This window comes from Anser cygnoides, chromosome 1 (assembly GCF_040182565.1).
Source record: "Anser cygnoides isolate HZ-2024a breed goose chromosome 1, Taihu_goose_T2T_genome, whole genome shotgun sequence".
NCBI classification, from domain to species: domain Eukaryota; kingdom Metazoa; phylum Chordata; class Aves; order Anseriformes; family Anatidae; genus Anser; species Anser cygnoides.
In genome coordinates this window covers 197,087,757-197,104,989 of record NC_089873.1, presented here as the reverse complement: position 1 = coordinate 197,104,989, position 17,233 = coordinate 197,087,757, and the positions used below count along the sequence as shown (strand labels likewise).

The 17,233-nt window shown below is 36.1% G+C and overlaps 1 protein-coding gene across 5 annotated transcripts in view; it reads left to right on the top strand.

Moving 5' to 3' along the window:
- Positions 1 to 17,233, top strand: part of DYNC2H1 (dynein cytoplasmic 2 heavy chain 1) — a 165,880-nt gene that overhangs the window by 110,307 nt on the left and 38,340 nt on the right. For all 5 annotated transcript variants that reach the window (XR_007168797.2, XR_007168798.2, XR_010828405.1 and 2 more), the window contains one exon: positions 5,829 to 5,945. Coding sequence is in view for 2 of the 5 variants with exons in the window: in XM_048078168.2 (XP_047934125.2) it covers positions 5,829 to 5,945 (117 nt within the window). In the remaining 3 variants the exon portion in view is untranslated. Of the gene's footprint in view, positions 1 to 5,828; positions 5,946 to 17,233 lie in introns of those variants that run through there.

The window sequence follows — 17,233 nt, the reverse complement described above, 5'->3', positions numbered from 1 at the left end:
CTTTGTTTCTGACCTGCTCACATTTGCAGCAAGTCACTGGCTGATCCTATACCTCGTCCCACCATTCGTTATGAACCTTGTGGCTTACATTATAACTTCTTGATATCTTCCTAATATTGCAGTCAGTTTCATGATGGTAGCACAGATTCAGTGCTGGTTTTTACCTTACGAATGACAGCAGCAGAGACAACATGGTTAGTGGAGGGCGTACAAGGCCACCTGGAACTCTGAGACTGCTAGGTCATGCTCGAGCTTATACACCTGGTAAGGTGAATACACCCACCCAGTACTAAGTTATACATACAACTGCAGTGTTTTTACTGTATATAGAATAGTGGGGCTGTGGGTTGTGGTTATTTTTCAAGGTGCAGCTGTAATATAACGATAGCTGTAGCTTCTTGTCCGTTCATCAGCAGACTACATTTTCCTTTTCAAACTCTAGATCTTTAAAGGGATTGAGAGCATTAGTACTTAACTTTTTATCTACTTCACCCCCATAATTCTAATCATGGTACACAGAGTAATATGGGTGTAATTACTGCAAAGCATATAATTGAAATTATTCTGAACTTATTATGTTATTGCTATTGATGTCAGGATGAACATAAAGCTGTTTTCTTAAAATAATTTTGCGTTATATAATTTTTGTATCAACTGTGCAGAGCATATAATTATTGACATTTATTAAATGCATCCCACATCACAAATATATGACTAATAGGCTCTAGCAGAAATTGATGAGTAATTCCAAACTGTATTTATTATTACCCTGTAATTGAGCAATTTGAGTACTTAACTAGAATTTTTAAAATATGTGAAGTATTTTATATATACCAATGGTGCTGCATAAAAGACGTGCTGTGCCAAATAATGGAATGGAACCCACAGTGCTGTGCTCCGGTGGAAAACACAGCCCTTTGTCATTGCAGTGTAATAGTGCAGTACTTCAGTTAACCTTATTAATTCCCACAGCATTGGCACTGTGTATATGAGAATATATTTGTACTCTGTATATGAAAAGTTTGTTCTTTTCTAAGAACAGGCTGCAGTTTTCCAGATTTCTTATTTTTTTTTTCAGGGTATGTAACGAGCTGAGGTCATTCACCTCTTCTAGCCTTCCTTTTAGTTATTTATATTCTCCAGGTAATAACGTATCCTGGGGGCCTCTACAACTTCAAACCCCGGGCAGATTACAAGGAACAATATGGAAGCATATAGTTTTATCAGAAGGCATATCAAACTGGAGTCTGTTCCTGCCTTGATACAGTATGGTCAATGAAAAAATAGTCACATTGTCCTGAGTTATTACTTTGCCAGTGTTTATCAAGGTGACTGTTATAACTTCCTATTTTAATTTAAGCTGTAAAGTCTTATAAAAATCTAAATATGTCAGTGAACAGGTCTTATTCAGGTTTGAACAGGTTTTATTCAGAGAAATTAAATGTAGAAGTGGTTTCTTTGCTAAGACTACATCCTTTTAAAACTGGTAGATGGCAGTAGAGTATCTATTTTGATATTTTCTATAGATTTACAGAGAGTTTGTTAGCTGTTTGTTCAAGAATAAAACTGTTTTTATCTGTTCCATAGTCTTGGAAAAAAATAAAATAAAATAAAAAAAACAGAACAAGTAGATATCTGACTGGCAAATCCTTTCTGCTTTGTATTCCTAGAGCTGTTAACGTATTAAGTTCAGAAATGATGTATCCTAGAATTTTTTTTTTTTCTAATTTATTGACATGGAATTTCACACTCCCTGCCCATGGCAGGGGGGTTGGAACTAGATGAGCTTCAAGATCTCTTCTGACCTGAGCCATTTTATGATTCCATTCTAATATGTTTTAGGCTTTAACTCATTTGTCTTTTGCAAATTATAAAACCACATGTAAAATTTGACTTTGTTGTATAATTTTTTGAGTGAATTGCTTATGAAATAAATACAAGGCTTAGATATAAGCCTGTTTTTTATTATTTATTGAATTTGTGGTAGCAGTTTTTGCAGTAGCTGTGAATTACTGAAGCCAAGACTTTTTCTTCATGTCGTGCATGAGTATAAAGCCGAAACAGATTTAGTGTTGTTGGAATTCTGTTTTCCTGGAATTCTATTTTTATCAAGCTTCAAAGAAGGAAATGTTAAAATCTTGTCATCACCTCATTTTTATTTTTCAATCACATTTTTATTATTTGTTTTCAACTCTGACATGACTTTCTAGTCATTTCATATGAAGCTACATGGGGATCATTCATTATCTTTATTGTTTTCCATTTTGTTCATTCTCTCTCTTAATTTCTCTAAATGTGTTTTCTTTTACTATAATGCAGTGGTCAATATTAGAACAGCCTATATCCAGAGAAACCCATAAAGTGTGAAATAGATTTAAAAGCTGAGCTGGTCAATTAGTTTTAATAATTGGGTCAATAAATATTGACATTTTAATCTTGAGTGCCCCACCTTTACTAATATATGCAATTTACATTTTCCCATGCTGACAATGCAAGAAAGCATACAGTGTATGAATTTTCCACTAAGAAGGCCAAAAGTATTAGGTAATAGTTTCTGTGCACTGTCCATAGTTATTAGATACTCTGTCCACAAATAAATTACTCTATTGAATTTTTAAATATAAATAGTGTCATGATTAGTTTACCTTAGTTAAAATAGGCAGTTTCTGCAAAGATTAATTTTTCTGAATAATCTTCTCACCTCTCCTTAAGCAGACCATTATTTGTGATTGCTTTTATTTTTTGATTGTATTTATTTCCATCCCTCTCATATTTTCAGTCATGGTATTGCTCTCCTGCTTTATGGTAGATTTTTCCCCCCTTTAATCATTTATTCAAAACATTTAGATTGTATTTGGACTGCACTAGAACAACATGCAAGAGCTTTTAATGCATAATATATTAAAAGAATATGTTGAGATAACAAAGGTAAGCATTGAAAGGTATTGTAAAAGTATTGTGATTTTGAGTACCCTGTTTTATAGAAATATGATTAGATTTTCAGATTGTTTAGTATTGTAAGTACACGTGTAACTGCTTGGTACCTTTACAAAACAGAGTGCAAAGGATATGAATCAACAGACCTAGATGTCTATATCTGGGTCTGGTCACTTTGTGGTCATGGAAGTATCATTTTTAAGGTATGATTAATCTTGTTGTAGAGTAGGTATCTGAAGTTGATTATAAAGTGAGCTAACTGCCTCACTTATTATAATACAGTTAGAGGAGCTGAGTTCTGCTTGAGGTTTGAAGTTAGGTTTCCAGGAAATAAAAACCTTCCTTCTAATTTCTACCACATAGTCCCATCTATCTGAGGTACTTATGTAAGGAACTTAGTCTTCCTATGCGCTAGGAAGGACTTTTGAAGGACAGTTTAGCCCACTTAAGATCTGTCTGTTCGTTATTTAGGGAGACAAAGGTGGTAATCTTCGTAATTTAGATGCTTTTAGTAAGTTTCTAAAGGTAGGTGGGGTGAATTTGAATTTGCACTTGTCTGCTCTAAGTTCAATTTAAATGTCTATACATAGTGACCTCTCACAACTTAAAAGTTATTTCTTATCTTTAAGTACAGATTCCTGATCACATTCCCTTTTTCAACTGAGTCAAGGTCTCACACTAGATACTCATCCAGTTTGTGCACTCATTTCTGTCCTGCCACGTCATAGACCATTTTTATTTTTCATATGACTCCCACATAAAAGACAAACCTCACTTGTTTTGCCCTGAGATGGAAACAGTTCCTGTGGAGGGACTGCAAACATACCATGTAACCTGGAAGGCTTTTGTGGTATACCTTGTAATACTAACACAGAAATAGATTTCACTCCTAGTTTTTGTCAGTTCATTCCCAATCTTAGCGCATTGCTTGTACCAATCTGAGTATTTGACCCTCTTGTTTGTACAGGACCTAAACTGAAAAGAGAAAGATCCAGTTTGGATATTAGGGGAAACTTTTTTATCATTAGAACAGTAAAGCAGTGGAACAGGTCTTCTGGAGAGATTGGGCAGTCTCTGTAGTGGGTATTTGTCAAGATCAGACTGGATAAAGCAGTGAGCATCCTGGTCCGATCCCAGAGCTCACCCTGCTTCAAGCAGGATGTTAGACTACAGACCTTTCGAGGTCCTTTCCAAACTGATTTATTCTATGACACTATAAAATTTGATTTATTCTATGACAGTATAAACACTCAATTTCTCTTTTCATTTGCACAGCATTCTGGAAAGCACCGAGGAAACCTTTTCACAGGCTTTGGTTTCATGGATGCAAAAAAATGGCACACTAAAAAATGTCCATCATATTTAGTCCCTTACCAAAAGTTTGGAGTGTTGGAGCATTTCAATGATGAGGTCAACCTGAGTAGTTTGACATCCATAAAACATTTTCCTTTACCTCTTGAAGGTGAATGACTGTTCTAAGCTACATTTTTCAGAAAGTATTCAGGCTGAAAGAGCCACCCGTACACAAAGTTGCAGCCCAGCCCATTATTTTTTAAAAATGACAGTCAACTGAAAACACTAAGCTATCATGGCAACTTTAACAGTAAGTTATGCTACCATCATACCTGTTACACTTGAGAGAAGAAATGGGAAGGAATGGAAAAAGTTTAGTTAGAGTTTTGTAGCTTAATTAAAAGCTTTTTCTTTTTCAAACTTATTGTAAAAATTGGTTTGTATATTTTACAGGTAGATTTGTATATATTTGTAGTTTATATATATATATCTTTTGGTTTATGTCTTGTAAGACATTTAACATAAGAATCAATTATAGTAAATGTTATAAAACAATTACAGTTCAGTTTACTGTCATCTTGTAGTGCTTCATACTCCCTATCAAGGCTGATAAACAAAAAGCTGCTGTTTGCTTCAGCTAAAGAAAATGAAAACAATTTATCAGAAAAAAAAAACAAAAGCAAACATTTGCATATCTTTCAAGAATAGAAAATAAGTCCAAACTTAGCAGAAACAACTTTATGTCAAATGCCTAATTCTGGTTAACAGTTCTTCTGAAAGATTAATGATTTTTTTGTTATCAAGTTTTATAAGCTAAGCAAAAGAGAATCGAATTAATAAATCTTTCTCTAAAATTTCTTGCAAATAATGTTCTGTGAAAATTAACTAAAATTTTATCTAAAATAGCTAAGATACCATTTTTATATGTTGCTTAAGGGGCATTATCATTGTAGAATTTTTACTGCAGTATTATTTCTGTATAAATATATATATATATATAAAAATATATGTATATGATCAATTTGTGTGGAATTACCAGGGTTGCTAACAAGAGAAGGCAGTTGAATCTGATGAGCTGGGTGCTTCCCTTCTTCCTGAGAGTTTTGCAATTATTCTTTTAATTGCTTTCTTTCTTTCTTTAAGTGAATAAATATGCATATAAGTAATTTGGGCTAAGTAAAAAAGAGATCCATGGGAGAATTCTCTTGGTGTTTTGATGCCTGATAAGTACTGTGTGTTTAGTAACACACACTGTTGTTTTATTGAATTTTTTAAAAAAATATTTTTTATTTAGATTTTGTGGAAAAGAGGGTTTTAATGAATTATACACCTCATTAGTTTTTAAATTATAATTGAACACAGACAATGAAAATGGTAAGAAAAGTATGGAAGGTTTTTGGATTTTTGACTTACTATGAATGAGGCTCAAGTAAGTATTTGAATATGGGTATTGCTTGTGTTTCAAATAAATCATGATTAGTAGCTAAGTATGCAGAAAAGCGTGGTCCATAGATAAATTAAGAGTATTTGCTGTTTGCATTCGTGTACATTTTTGTTTATCCTTTTTCAAGATTTGCTTTTGTGTTCCCATTCCTCAGGTCATTTCACAGCTTCGGATCCTGAGCAGGTCAGTAAGTGCTGGCTGCAAATTTGACAGAGAAATATGGTCAGCTGAACTTTCCCCTGTTCTCAACCTATGGAAGAAACTTAATCAGGTAGGAAAGTAGCTTATTTGAAAAGACAACTATTTTTTCCCCCCAGCAACTACGTTAAAAGTAAGGTTTAAGAAATTATCTTGAATATTGAAACATAGGGAGTTAAAAGGTAAATGAAATGCATTTGAGATGGAAAGTATAATGTTACATGTATATAATTAATTATTAAGTCTACATGTGGCCTATCACTTTCTCCTTCATATGGAAGTGAACCCACACGCGCAAGACATAACTAGCATCTTGTATGTGTTTACAAAAAGAACAGTAATATATTAGCTTTGAACTTAGTCTTTTCATTTCTCTGATATTCACAAAGCAATGTTTAATGATTTTAAATATTAAAGTATTTCTTCTATGATATTGAAATATGTACATTAGCTTTAGATTGATGATTCATTGTGACCGGAGACATCATGACCTAAAAACATATCTTTTACATAAAGCATTAGAATGAGAAAAAACATTTCCCTTCCTTAAATAACTGCATACAAAAAAGTGACACAAAAAAGTTACACATTAAGATTCACAATTACATTTTGAAATTGCTCATCACATCCTTCTTTAGTACATGCTAAGTGTATGATAAATCAACTTTTTGTTAAAATATCTCTTGCTACTAAATAACTTTGTGATGAATCTGCCGCCCCTGAAATGGGCTGTTGTTAACCAAGTCTGTCATCCTATAAGGAAAAGGAATATATTTCAATGTGACACTTTCCATTATACCTTAGTAACTACACATTTAAGTCTGCAATCCTTCCGTACAAGAGCTCTGATGAAACAGTTTCATATATGTATACACAAACAATCAGAAAATTAGAGATTTTTGATTGTAGTGTTTGGAAGATTGATAAATGAGACTAGTTTTAAACTGTACAACATAAATACTCATTAACAGCACCTATTGCTAACGATTAGTTCCTTGGTGTTACTAGTCATTAGCACTACATATTCAAAGCACTTATACTGTAAAACTTGTGTCATAAATTAGCTGTGACCATACAGTACCAGGAAGCTGAAGCCACATATTTGGTGCTGATTGCTATGGTCCTTGATGGTCTTAGTCACCCACATGGGGGTAATCGAGCCTTAATGTTCCTTGACAAGGGAAGCTGGACCTGAACCACGTCTTGCCCATTGGCCTCAAATTTGCGATCTCCTTTTGTAAGAGTTTTCAGTCTCAGGACAGCTCTTAGCCTTTTTACCCTTGTTCCTGGACTACAGTACAGCCTGCACAGTGCTGTGATGACCTGTAGGTGGTACCTTACTTTATCACTTAGATGTTTAACTTTCTTGCTTAACTGCATCTTCTTGTCTTAAAGCAAAAGCAGTCTTGTCAGATCTTAACATTGCCCTTCCCCAGTGACTAGTAGGTAACCATCAGCTAGTTGTTCATACGTCTCAGACCACTCTTCTTAACCTGTGCACAATACTTTTATAGCCTTTACTGTTATCCCATGCTTCAACTTCACATCATATCAGGAGACCTGGTAGTGTCTTGTCCATGTCAAACAGCAAGCTCTCTTACCAGGTTGATACCAAGCCTAGAAGGCCAGTACTGGGGCCTCACAGAGTTAACATAAGGCCTAGTTAGTGTGGCCTGTTCCTAGCAACAGCAAGTTTATTTGTGCAGGACTACAGGGTACAAAATGTTATATATTGTTTGCAATCTTACTATATTCTGTTTGAGTTCAGAAAAAAAGCTAAATATTGATTAAAGCTTGTGCTTAGTGTGCAGTACTTCTATGGATGCAGGAAACCTTTGCTTTAGCTAGAGAACCATTCTGTTCACTAAAGATTAGCTTCAGCCTTACTGATTTATACAGTGTGGATGATCTCTTATCACTGACCATCCTGCCATTCTTCAGTTTTCTCATGTGAGTTACCGTATAGATTGTCTGGTTCAGAGAACTGAGCAGCTAGTTTCTTTCTGTCGTTTGGGTTTATTGATGTTCTGTTCTTGCCACACTGCACCTGAGAACTTTTAATAGATGCAAAATGCTCTCTGTGATCTGTGCTGTAATAAGGGTTCAGTTTAGCTACCTAAAAATGAGGCTTCCAGTACTATTTCAGAAACCATCAAATATTCATGGCCTGGCAGGTATAAAACAGAAGCTGCAGGAGACCTGTGATCTGCTGGAGTAGCATATAGAGGCAGAGTGAGACATCTCAGATGTCACTAGATGCCTGCCTGAATCAAGCCTGTAGTGCCTATCTGTCCTTCTGTGTCATTTTAAATAGAGGAAGAAATATCACCATATGCATCTAGAAAGGAATCTGTATTTGACCTACATTTTTACTGTTCATGATATTTTGGGGAAAAAAAAAAAGACTCCTGTATTATCTGGAACTTTTTTCTTTTTATAACATTTTTATGCTGTTAGCAGTTTCTCTTTTTTTTAATCATTTGTAGATCTCATTTAGAATAGGATGGCCTCTGACCTGATGAAGGATTTCTGGAGAGAACACCTGACGAAATTTCAAAAATATAAATAAATATGCTCTTCATCAAAAGTTGCTTTCATAAGCTGTTAGCTTTACGCTTTGAAAAGGCTGGACATGTATAAAAATTCTACATATATTCCATACACATTTACATTCTAATTCTTTATTCATTGCTCAATGAAGTCATCATGTTTTTTTTTTTTTTTCAGAACTTTTAAATGAAGACCTAGAAATCAAAATAAAATAGTTGAATTGCTACTCAAGTTAACATCCACACATTACTTTATTTATGCATGAATAGGTACAGAATATGAGCTAAAATGATCTCCCAATTACAAAGAAGTTAAAATCACAAATAACTTTTTATTCCTGAAACCTGTAAATTTATTTTTTTTATTCTCAATTCTGGAAGCATATCATTTATATGTAGCTGCAGACTATTATCCTTTTTCTTTTATCTCTTGGGCACAGATAATATTAAAGTAGAAGCAGATGGGATAGATGCTGAAAAGACCTTCTATTCCATTTACAAAAAGCAAATGTTAGTCTTCTACCCGTGAAATGTAATTATTACCAGCGGTAGTTGGGAATAACGATTAACTATCTGTTTCAAACTGTCTGAAACTCAGGAAGTGTCCAGTATAGATCTGAATTGATTCTAGCTAATGTATTTATAAATTCAAAGCTGTTTTTAAAATCAGGCACTTTTTATTCCAAAGGGCAAAAGAGCCACAGAAGCTTGTTAAAATTAATATGTAGACAAAGATTAACTATGTTTTAAACATTTTTATTCCAGTGCTGAGAATATAAATCAAGGATTAATTCAAAAAGGATTTTCTTACAAATGCCTTAAAAATAGTTATTCAGCACTTAAGTGCTGATGATTCTGAAGCATAACAAAAATGTCCCCATCACATAGGTTTGACCTATAGAATTTCTACTGAAATAATTTATCATAGTCTTCAAGTGTGGACATATGTTTGTCCGTCCACTCTTAATACCATATAGTGATCACTTCTGTATTTTGTGACACAATGGCCAAGTTTAGGTGGTACCATGAACAGCAGTTGACTGCATATTTCTCTAACCTGAACATCAGTGCTTCATCCTATAAAAATTGACATAGAATATATAAGAAAGACAAATTGAAAGAATGGCTGCGACAGAATGATAGAATTTATGCAGTCAGTGAATTTGAGAAATCAATCATAAAACACACATTATACCTGATACTGGCTAATGCAGTGGTTTTACACTGATGGCTAGCTAAGCTCCACCATGCTGCTTTCTCACTCCCCCTTCTGAACAGTCCAGGGGAAGAAAATATGACTGAAAAATAAACCCTCATGGGTTGAGATAAGGACAGAGAAATCACTCAGCAAGTGCTGTCATGGACAAAACAGGCTCAGTGTAAGGGAGATTAATGTAATTTATTGCTTACTGCTAACAGACTAGAGCAGCGAGAACTAAAAGCAAACTAAAAATATCTTCCCCCCATTCACCCATCTTCTTTCACCTCCTTCCCCTGAGAAGCATAGGGGAATGAGGAATGGGGGCTGCGGTCAGTCCCTGACGCTTCGTCTCCGTCGCTCCCTCACGGTCCCTCCCTGCCCCTGCTCCCCGTGGGGTCCCTCCCACGGGATGCCGTCCTTCCCGAACTGAGCCTGGGGGGCTGCCCACAGGCTGCAGCTCTTCCAGAACTGCTCCCACACGGCTCCGTAGCACGGGGTCCATCCCCCAGGAGCAAACTGCTCCAGCATGGGTCCCCCACGGGCGGCAGCTCCCCCCAGGATTACAACCCTGCTTCAGGAAAGTAGACTTTGGCCAGTTCAGTGATCTACTTGGAAGAATCCCATGGGACACTGTTCTGGAGAGTAGTCCTGCAAAGCTGATTGCTTTTCAAGGTTCACCTCCTCCAAGCTCAGTGGTCAATCTCAACTAGCAGAAAATCAAGCAGTGGCAGCAGGAGGCCTCCATGGATGAGCAAGGAGTTCTTGGCAAAACTCAAGCATTAATAAAGGTGTAGAAGAGGTGGAAGCAGGGTGTGGTGGTACAATTGGCATGGGAGGAATAGCTGACATAGAGATGCTGTCTGAACATGCAGGGATGAGGCTAGGGAAGCCAAAGCATATCCTGAGTTGAATCTGTTGAGGGATATAAAGAGCTGTACTAGTATGGCTTAACTTTAAGTTAACTTTACAGCCTGTAACTTAGCAGCAGTTATGGTGCTGTCAACCCACCACAAGACCAACAAGAAAAGTTTTACAGGTATATTAGCAATAAAATGAAGATTAGGGAAAGTATTGGCCCACTGCTTGAGTGGGAATGAGGGTCTGGCCACAAAGGACAAGGAGAAGGCTGAAGTACTGTGTGTCTTCTTTGCCTCTGTTTACTGGTAAGTTCAACCTTCAGCAATCCCAGGTGCCCAAAAGTGACGGGAAAGTACAGAGCAAGGAGGCCTTACCCTTTGTGGAGGAGGGTTGGGTTAGAGAATGTTCAGACCAACTGCATTTAAACAAGTCCACAGACCCTGATGAGATGCACCCGTGAGTGCTGAGGGAGCTGGCTGCCTCCACTGTGAGACCACTCTTGGTTTTCTTTGAAAGATCAGGGTGATTATCTGAGGTTTCTGAAGACTGAAAGAAAGCAAATTTTACTCCTGTGAAGGAATGGGCAGAAAGGAGAATCTGGAGAACAATAGGCCAGTTAGTGATCTTACCTTGATCCCTAGGAAGGTGTTTGAGCAAATAACCCTGGAAACCATTTCCAAGGGTTTCCTGGGTCCTGGGATTTTAAGGATCTGTGATAGGAGGAGCAGGTGAGAGCCTGGACTGTTCAGCCTTGGGGATGAAAAGGTTTAGGGATATCTTATCAGTTTGTGTATCTGCTATTGGGAGGGAGCAAAGAGGACAGAGCCAGACTCTTCTGAGTGACGCCCGCTGACAGCAAGAGGCAGTAGGAACAAACTGAAATAGAGGAAGTGCCATTTAAACACAAGACAAAACTTTTGTACTGTGAGGATGATCAAACACTGGAACAAGCTTCCCAGAGAGGCTGTGGAGTCTCCATCCTTGGAGATGCTCAAAATCTGACTGGACATGGTTTTGGGCAGCCTGCTGTAGCTGACCCTGCTTTGAGCAGGGGGTTGGACTAGATAATCTCCAGAGGTTTCTTCAACCTCAGATATTTTGTGATTCTGTGAATAGCAATCCTTCCTGCTCAGTTTTCGGAGCTATCTCACACAAACTGAGCAAAAATGGCAAATATGCTTTGAAAATTCTAGATAGTTTGGAATAGGAAATCATTATTATATATTAATACAGCAATGAGATCTTAAATGCTTTAGCTTTTTCAAAAATATTTCTGGAAATTTGAAAGGCTGTTTTTCCTGTTAGTGTCATACATTTCACAAAGACCTGTTAAATGTAGCTGCCAATTATTCAGACAGTCTGCAACTGCTGAGACGGGGAGTTTATTATTTTTAGTCCATCCATAGCAACAGAATCATTGAAGTTGCCTCTCTTTCATAATGGTTTATTAATCTATCCAGGATGAAGACTCTGGAATTAATTTTTCATTGATTTTTACTTCAAATTAAATAGATTCTTATAATCGTGTTCAAATCAATACGTTGATGTGTTCAAAGTTACACAAGTTAACTTTCCCTTTCTGTTTAGCTGTTTGGGACTAACGCAGAATCTCTTGACATTTTCATTTATGTTAGCTTCATTTGAAAATACACTTTTTTATTCTTGCTGTTGGAGAATACCCTGGTAATAAATACAGTCCTAAAACTGCTTCTGCAGTGCCTTTCAGCATGATTTAATAACAGTTTAACACTAATCAAATTAATTATACTCTCATGAACCTGCCATTAAGTTAAAAACAAACAAACAAACAAAAACAAACCAGAAAAACCCACAAAATACTCAGATGCTCAGTATAAGCTTGCATTCAAGATTATTTACTTAAGAAAATGAAGGCATCACTAAATAACTTGTCAAACAGTTGTTACACAAAATTTAAAACAAATCTTCCTTGATGTTGAAGGATCTTAGAATCATAGAATGGTTTGGGTTGGAAGAGACCTTACAGATCATCCAGTTCCAATCCCCCTGCCATGGACAGGACGTGTCCCAGAGATCAAGTTGCCCGAAGCCCCATCCAGCCTGGCCTTGAACACCCCCAGGGATGGGGCATCCACAGCTTCTCTGGGCAACCTATGCCAGGGCCTCACCACCCTCCGAGTGAAGAACTTCCTCCTAACATCTAATCTACATCTCCCCTCTTTTAGTTTAAAAACATTCACCCTTGTCCTATCATTACCTGACTGACCAAAAAGTCACTCTCCATCTTTATTACAAGCCCCCTTTAAGTACTGAAAAGCTGCAGTGAGTTCTCCCCGGAGCCTTCTCTTTTCCAGGCTGAACATCCCTCATTGGGTTCCTATGGTCCCACTTTTCTAGCTTGTTCAGGCCCCTTTGGATGCCATCCCTTCCTTGTGCTGTATCGACTGCACCACTCAGTGCAGACTGCTTGGTGTCATCTGCAAACTTGCTGAGGGTGCCCTCGATCCCATTGTCTATGTCACTGATAAAGACATTGAACAGTACTGGTCCCAAAACTGGTAGGGCGATGCCCCACTACAGCCTGTTGGCCAGCCCACGGCCATCAGAGTAGTTCAACCACCCGGTGTCCTGGTGTCTGTTCTCTTCCCACACAGCCTTCTGCCATGACAGTGTAGACCAGGCCCCGTATAAGCACTTAATTGTCACGTAACTGGATGTGCATCACTGTCCAACATAATGCAGGTATCATATTTTAGTTTTCAGGGAAGCACAAACATTCTGGGCTGCAGCTGGGGCTGTGTAAGTGTTCCGTCATGTCCAAATGGCTGTCCGTCATGACCAGAGAGAGACAGGAGAAAGGGCTGTAATTTGTTTGCAAGGTGGATGCATTTTCTGCCTTGTTTCAGGGAAGTTTTTTTGTGCCTTCATGAAAGTTAAAAGGCCCACTCATGCTAAAAATTTTGAAACTGCTTCAAAACGATATTTGCTGAATAGAAGATCATAACCTGTCATGATTGCCAAAATCATCATCTGTTCTGCCTTATCATTTGTTGGGTTTGTAAATTGAAGGTCAATCAATTATTTTCATAAAGTTGCATAATGCTGCAAGACAATTGCAAAAGAAGTTTTCAAGATCAACGGCTTGCTGCTGTTTTACCTAAAAGGTTAAAAACTCAGCTTTAACAAATTTTTTTTTTTTCACCAAAGAAAAGCAGTAAAATGGGAATATAGGGTCATTTTCTTTTGGTATTTTCAGCAAAGGAAGGAAGAGGCAGAATAGGTGTATCAAAAGACCAGTGGCATATTCCAAAAACAAACAACAACAAAACTGAATTTTAGAATCAAACACAGAACTAATCAAATGCAGAAAATATATTTTCATTATATTTTTTGCATTTCTGAGGGGCAGTTTTCAGAACATACTGGAGTTTGAAACAGCTGAGTTTATGAAGGTACTGAAGAAAAGCTTAGAGCAGCTTAGGTGAGACTGTATGAAAGCTAAAATTGTACAGACATAGTAACAACTACAGAAGTCAAAAAGGGAAAATGATCAAAGTCTCAAAATGCATCTAATTTAATATTGGTAACATAATACAGTTTTTAATGTTAAAGATTAGAACCTATCTTCAAGTTTCTTATGATTAGGAAGAACAGTCTACTTCAGAAGTTCTTCATCTTAATTTTCAGGCAGGTCATGAGAATATTTTTAAAGCTGATGTGAGTTATATACATAATGGATTTTAAGGCAATGTAATAGAATATTAAATGTATAAGCTGATATTGGTATTCATGTTTAATTTTGCTATAAAAAAGACAGATTGGTTGTTTTAACAAATTCCCAAGAGAAATCATTAAAAAGAGTTATGAAATTAATATGCAGTTCATAGGAGACTTATGTGAAGGGCAGTGTTGAGGAACTTACAGGACTCCTCCTTTCGTAAGCTTTTCATGAATGAAGACAGTATATGTGAAAGACTGAGCAAAGCATGCAAGTTGCAATGTCTTTTTTTCTGTCTTTTTTGTGCAATTAAATACTCCAACAAGAAGTGATCAACTAGATTGTGCCACAGAACCAAGAAGCAATTGATATCAAATATGATCTGGATCCCAGATGAGTTAATTACATTTTTATATACTCAAACTATGGTCTCAGAAAATACTGAAGTGAAATTGGTACTGTGATTTCAGGATGCATACAAAGATAAAATTCAAAACATGACTTTTATAAATACAGTGTATGTATTTTACACTTTGAACAGTAAGTAAGTTTGTTGTATACCTTTTTCATAATGCAGGAAGGAAGACTTTATTTTTCACTTTTCTGTCAGTCACAACATAAAGTATCTTTATTAATCTTTCATTTAGCTTTTCTCCATTTTTTGCTTGGTAGTTGAGTGTGAGCTGGAAATGAAAAGCACATGAAAGTTCTGATAAACTTAGAGTGCCTGGGATGTTGCAGGCAAACATCCCGTGTGGTCTGGAAAGCAAGATGCTCAGTTACAATTCAGAAGTTCATTTAATCTGAATAAACATGAAAAACACTAATTTTTTGGAGAGATATTTCACAGAAAGTAAAATCTGATTTTATCTTTAATAAATTACTATTTTATTACTATAATATAAATTACTATTAATAAAATTGAAATGGCAAAACACTTTTTCCCCAAGGCTAAGATTTTTTTTTTTCCATTTGTGACTTGTAGACTTTTTCAATAAAGATTTAAATTCTATGGAATTCAGCACAGCCTCTTGTCACATCTAGTTGGCAGTTTCAGAACACATACTAAAATATATTTTTGTAATCTGCATTTGAATTAACATTTGCAAAATGGTATCATCCTTTTGAATTAATGAGTACATTTAGATTTTCAATGGCTCTAATGGAATATTAGTAAGTAATAACAAATGGCAGTGTGAAAATGAGAGCAGCAGTACCTCTCAGAGTCTTAGTTACTCGGTTACTCAGGATTTATACATAATACTACATCAGAAGTATTTGCGGTTTGTATGTAATATGGAAGCTAGGTTTGAAAATAAAATGTTTGTCTTCTAAACAAAAGCTAAACAAATTTGACTATGTAAGTTTTGTTCCATAAAACACTTACTTAAAATATTTCAATATAATGCAATGAACTGATTATGTACATTGTTTCATAGTGTAAACCATGAAACTCTATCCACTGAAGTCCTTATTACTGCTGTGTTTGGTTGTGCTTGAGGAAAGTTTAACTGTTTCAAGACTGATTAAGTTCTTTAGTCACTCAGTACAGTTTATATTTTTTTAAGTGCTTTTTTCAGATAGTGGGTATTTGATTTTGGAGAATCGGTAAAACTTGCTATATTCTCTTTTTAGTGAAATAGATGTGTGTTCTAAATCTGTTCTGTACTATATTAGCTCATTAAAATTTCTGCTGTTACTCTGTAACTACAGATAAGACAACACATTCCAACTGATACACTTTCTACTATTTTTATTTTTTAGTATTTTTATTTTTTAGTATTGTTTTTGCTGTGCTTTCACTGCACAATTAAAGAAAAAACATCAACAAGACGTTTAGAAAACCATAGCAGAGTAATTTCTGCCACTACGTTTGCTTAACAATAATTTGCTAAATTATAAGTTTAAGAAAATTTAGTATTAAGGAGAAATAATTCTTAAATTATAGGATAAAACCCATCCACTCGCCCACAAAGGAGCACAGAGAGACAGTGGCAAGTAGGGGAGTCCTAATTTTACCCTGCCAAATTAGTGGTATTGTTAGTACTACCCTTCTATTCCCAGGCCCAACACAGCAGCCCGTCAAAGGCACATCACAAGTCCAGGGTATCAGTGGCAGGTGGGAAGCCAGGTTAAAGACTGAGACGAAGGGGCACCCTCTCCAGGCAGTCCCTGGAGAGCCATCAGCCGCACAGGTTCAACTGTGCAAGTCACAGAAAAGCTGTATTGAACTGAGCTTTATCTGCATAGCTTCTGTCCGTCAGTTGTTTTGTCTGTGGGTTTTTTTTTTTCCTTATCTTTTAATGTTTGATGAATAACTTGTTAGACAGCACTTGTTAAAATTGCTGATCAGTTGCTATCAGTGGTTCTGTTTTTGTCACATGGGATGGGATTTGTCTTGAAGCGTAACTATAGTTTCCATTTCTCTCATGTAGACACGTTAATTATAAAAAAGATTGCTTCCATTTTCTGTTACCGTATGTAATTTTCTAAGTCAAAATTTTTCTTCTATATCTAGATAACAAATGTCAGGTGTCGATAATAAATGAACACGAAAAGAAAAAGAAATATATAGGACTGCATATACCTAAAATAAAGTACTATATGGCTGTGTATGTATCTTGTATTTAAGAGATACAATGACCCAGTTAACCAGTTTTGGAAGGAAGTGTGTGAGTTCTTTGCTTTATGTGTCATAATTTATACAATCAGTGTGTAGTCTTATCAAAGGGAGAGCTATATCTGGCAACATGGTGTATAGTACCCAATGCAGTCATGTTATGCTGAGTACACGACTGATAATTATATTGACATATTACCACATATACTAAAAGCAGCGATTCAGCTAAATGAAGAATTTTCAGGAATCCCAGTACTTTTAAAGTAATAGGGTAGACAGAGTTGTCTGAGAAGCATGGTTCCTTTACTGAACGTCTCAGGGACAGTATTGAAAGCATTATTATAGTTTTGATCCAAAAAAAAGAGGAATGTCTGAACTACTTTGAAGACAACATAAAGTCATTTGAAGTATTATGAATTAACAAAGAATATGCGGC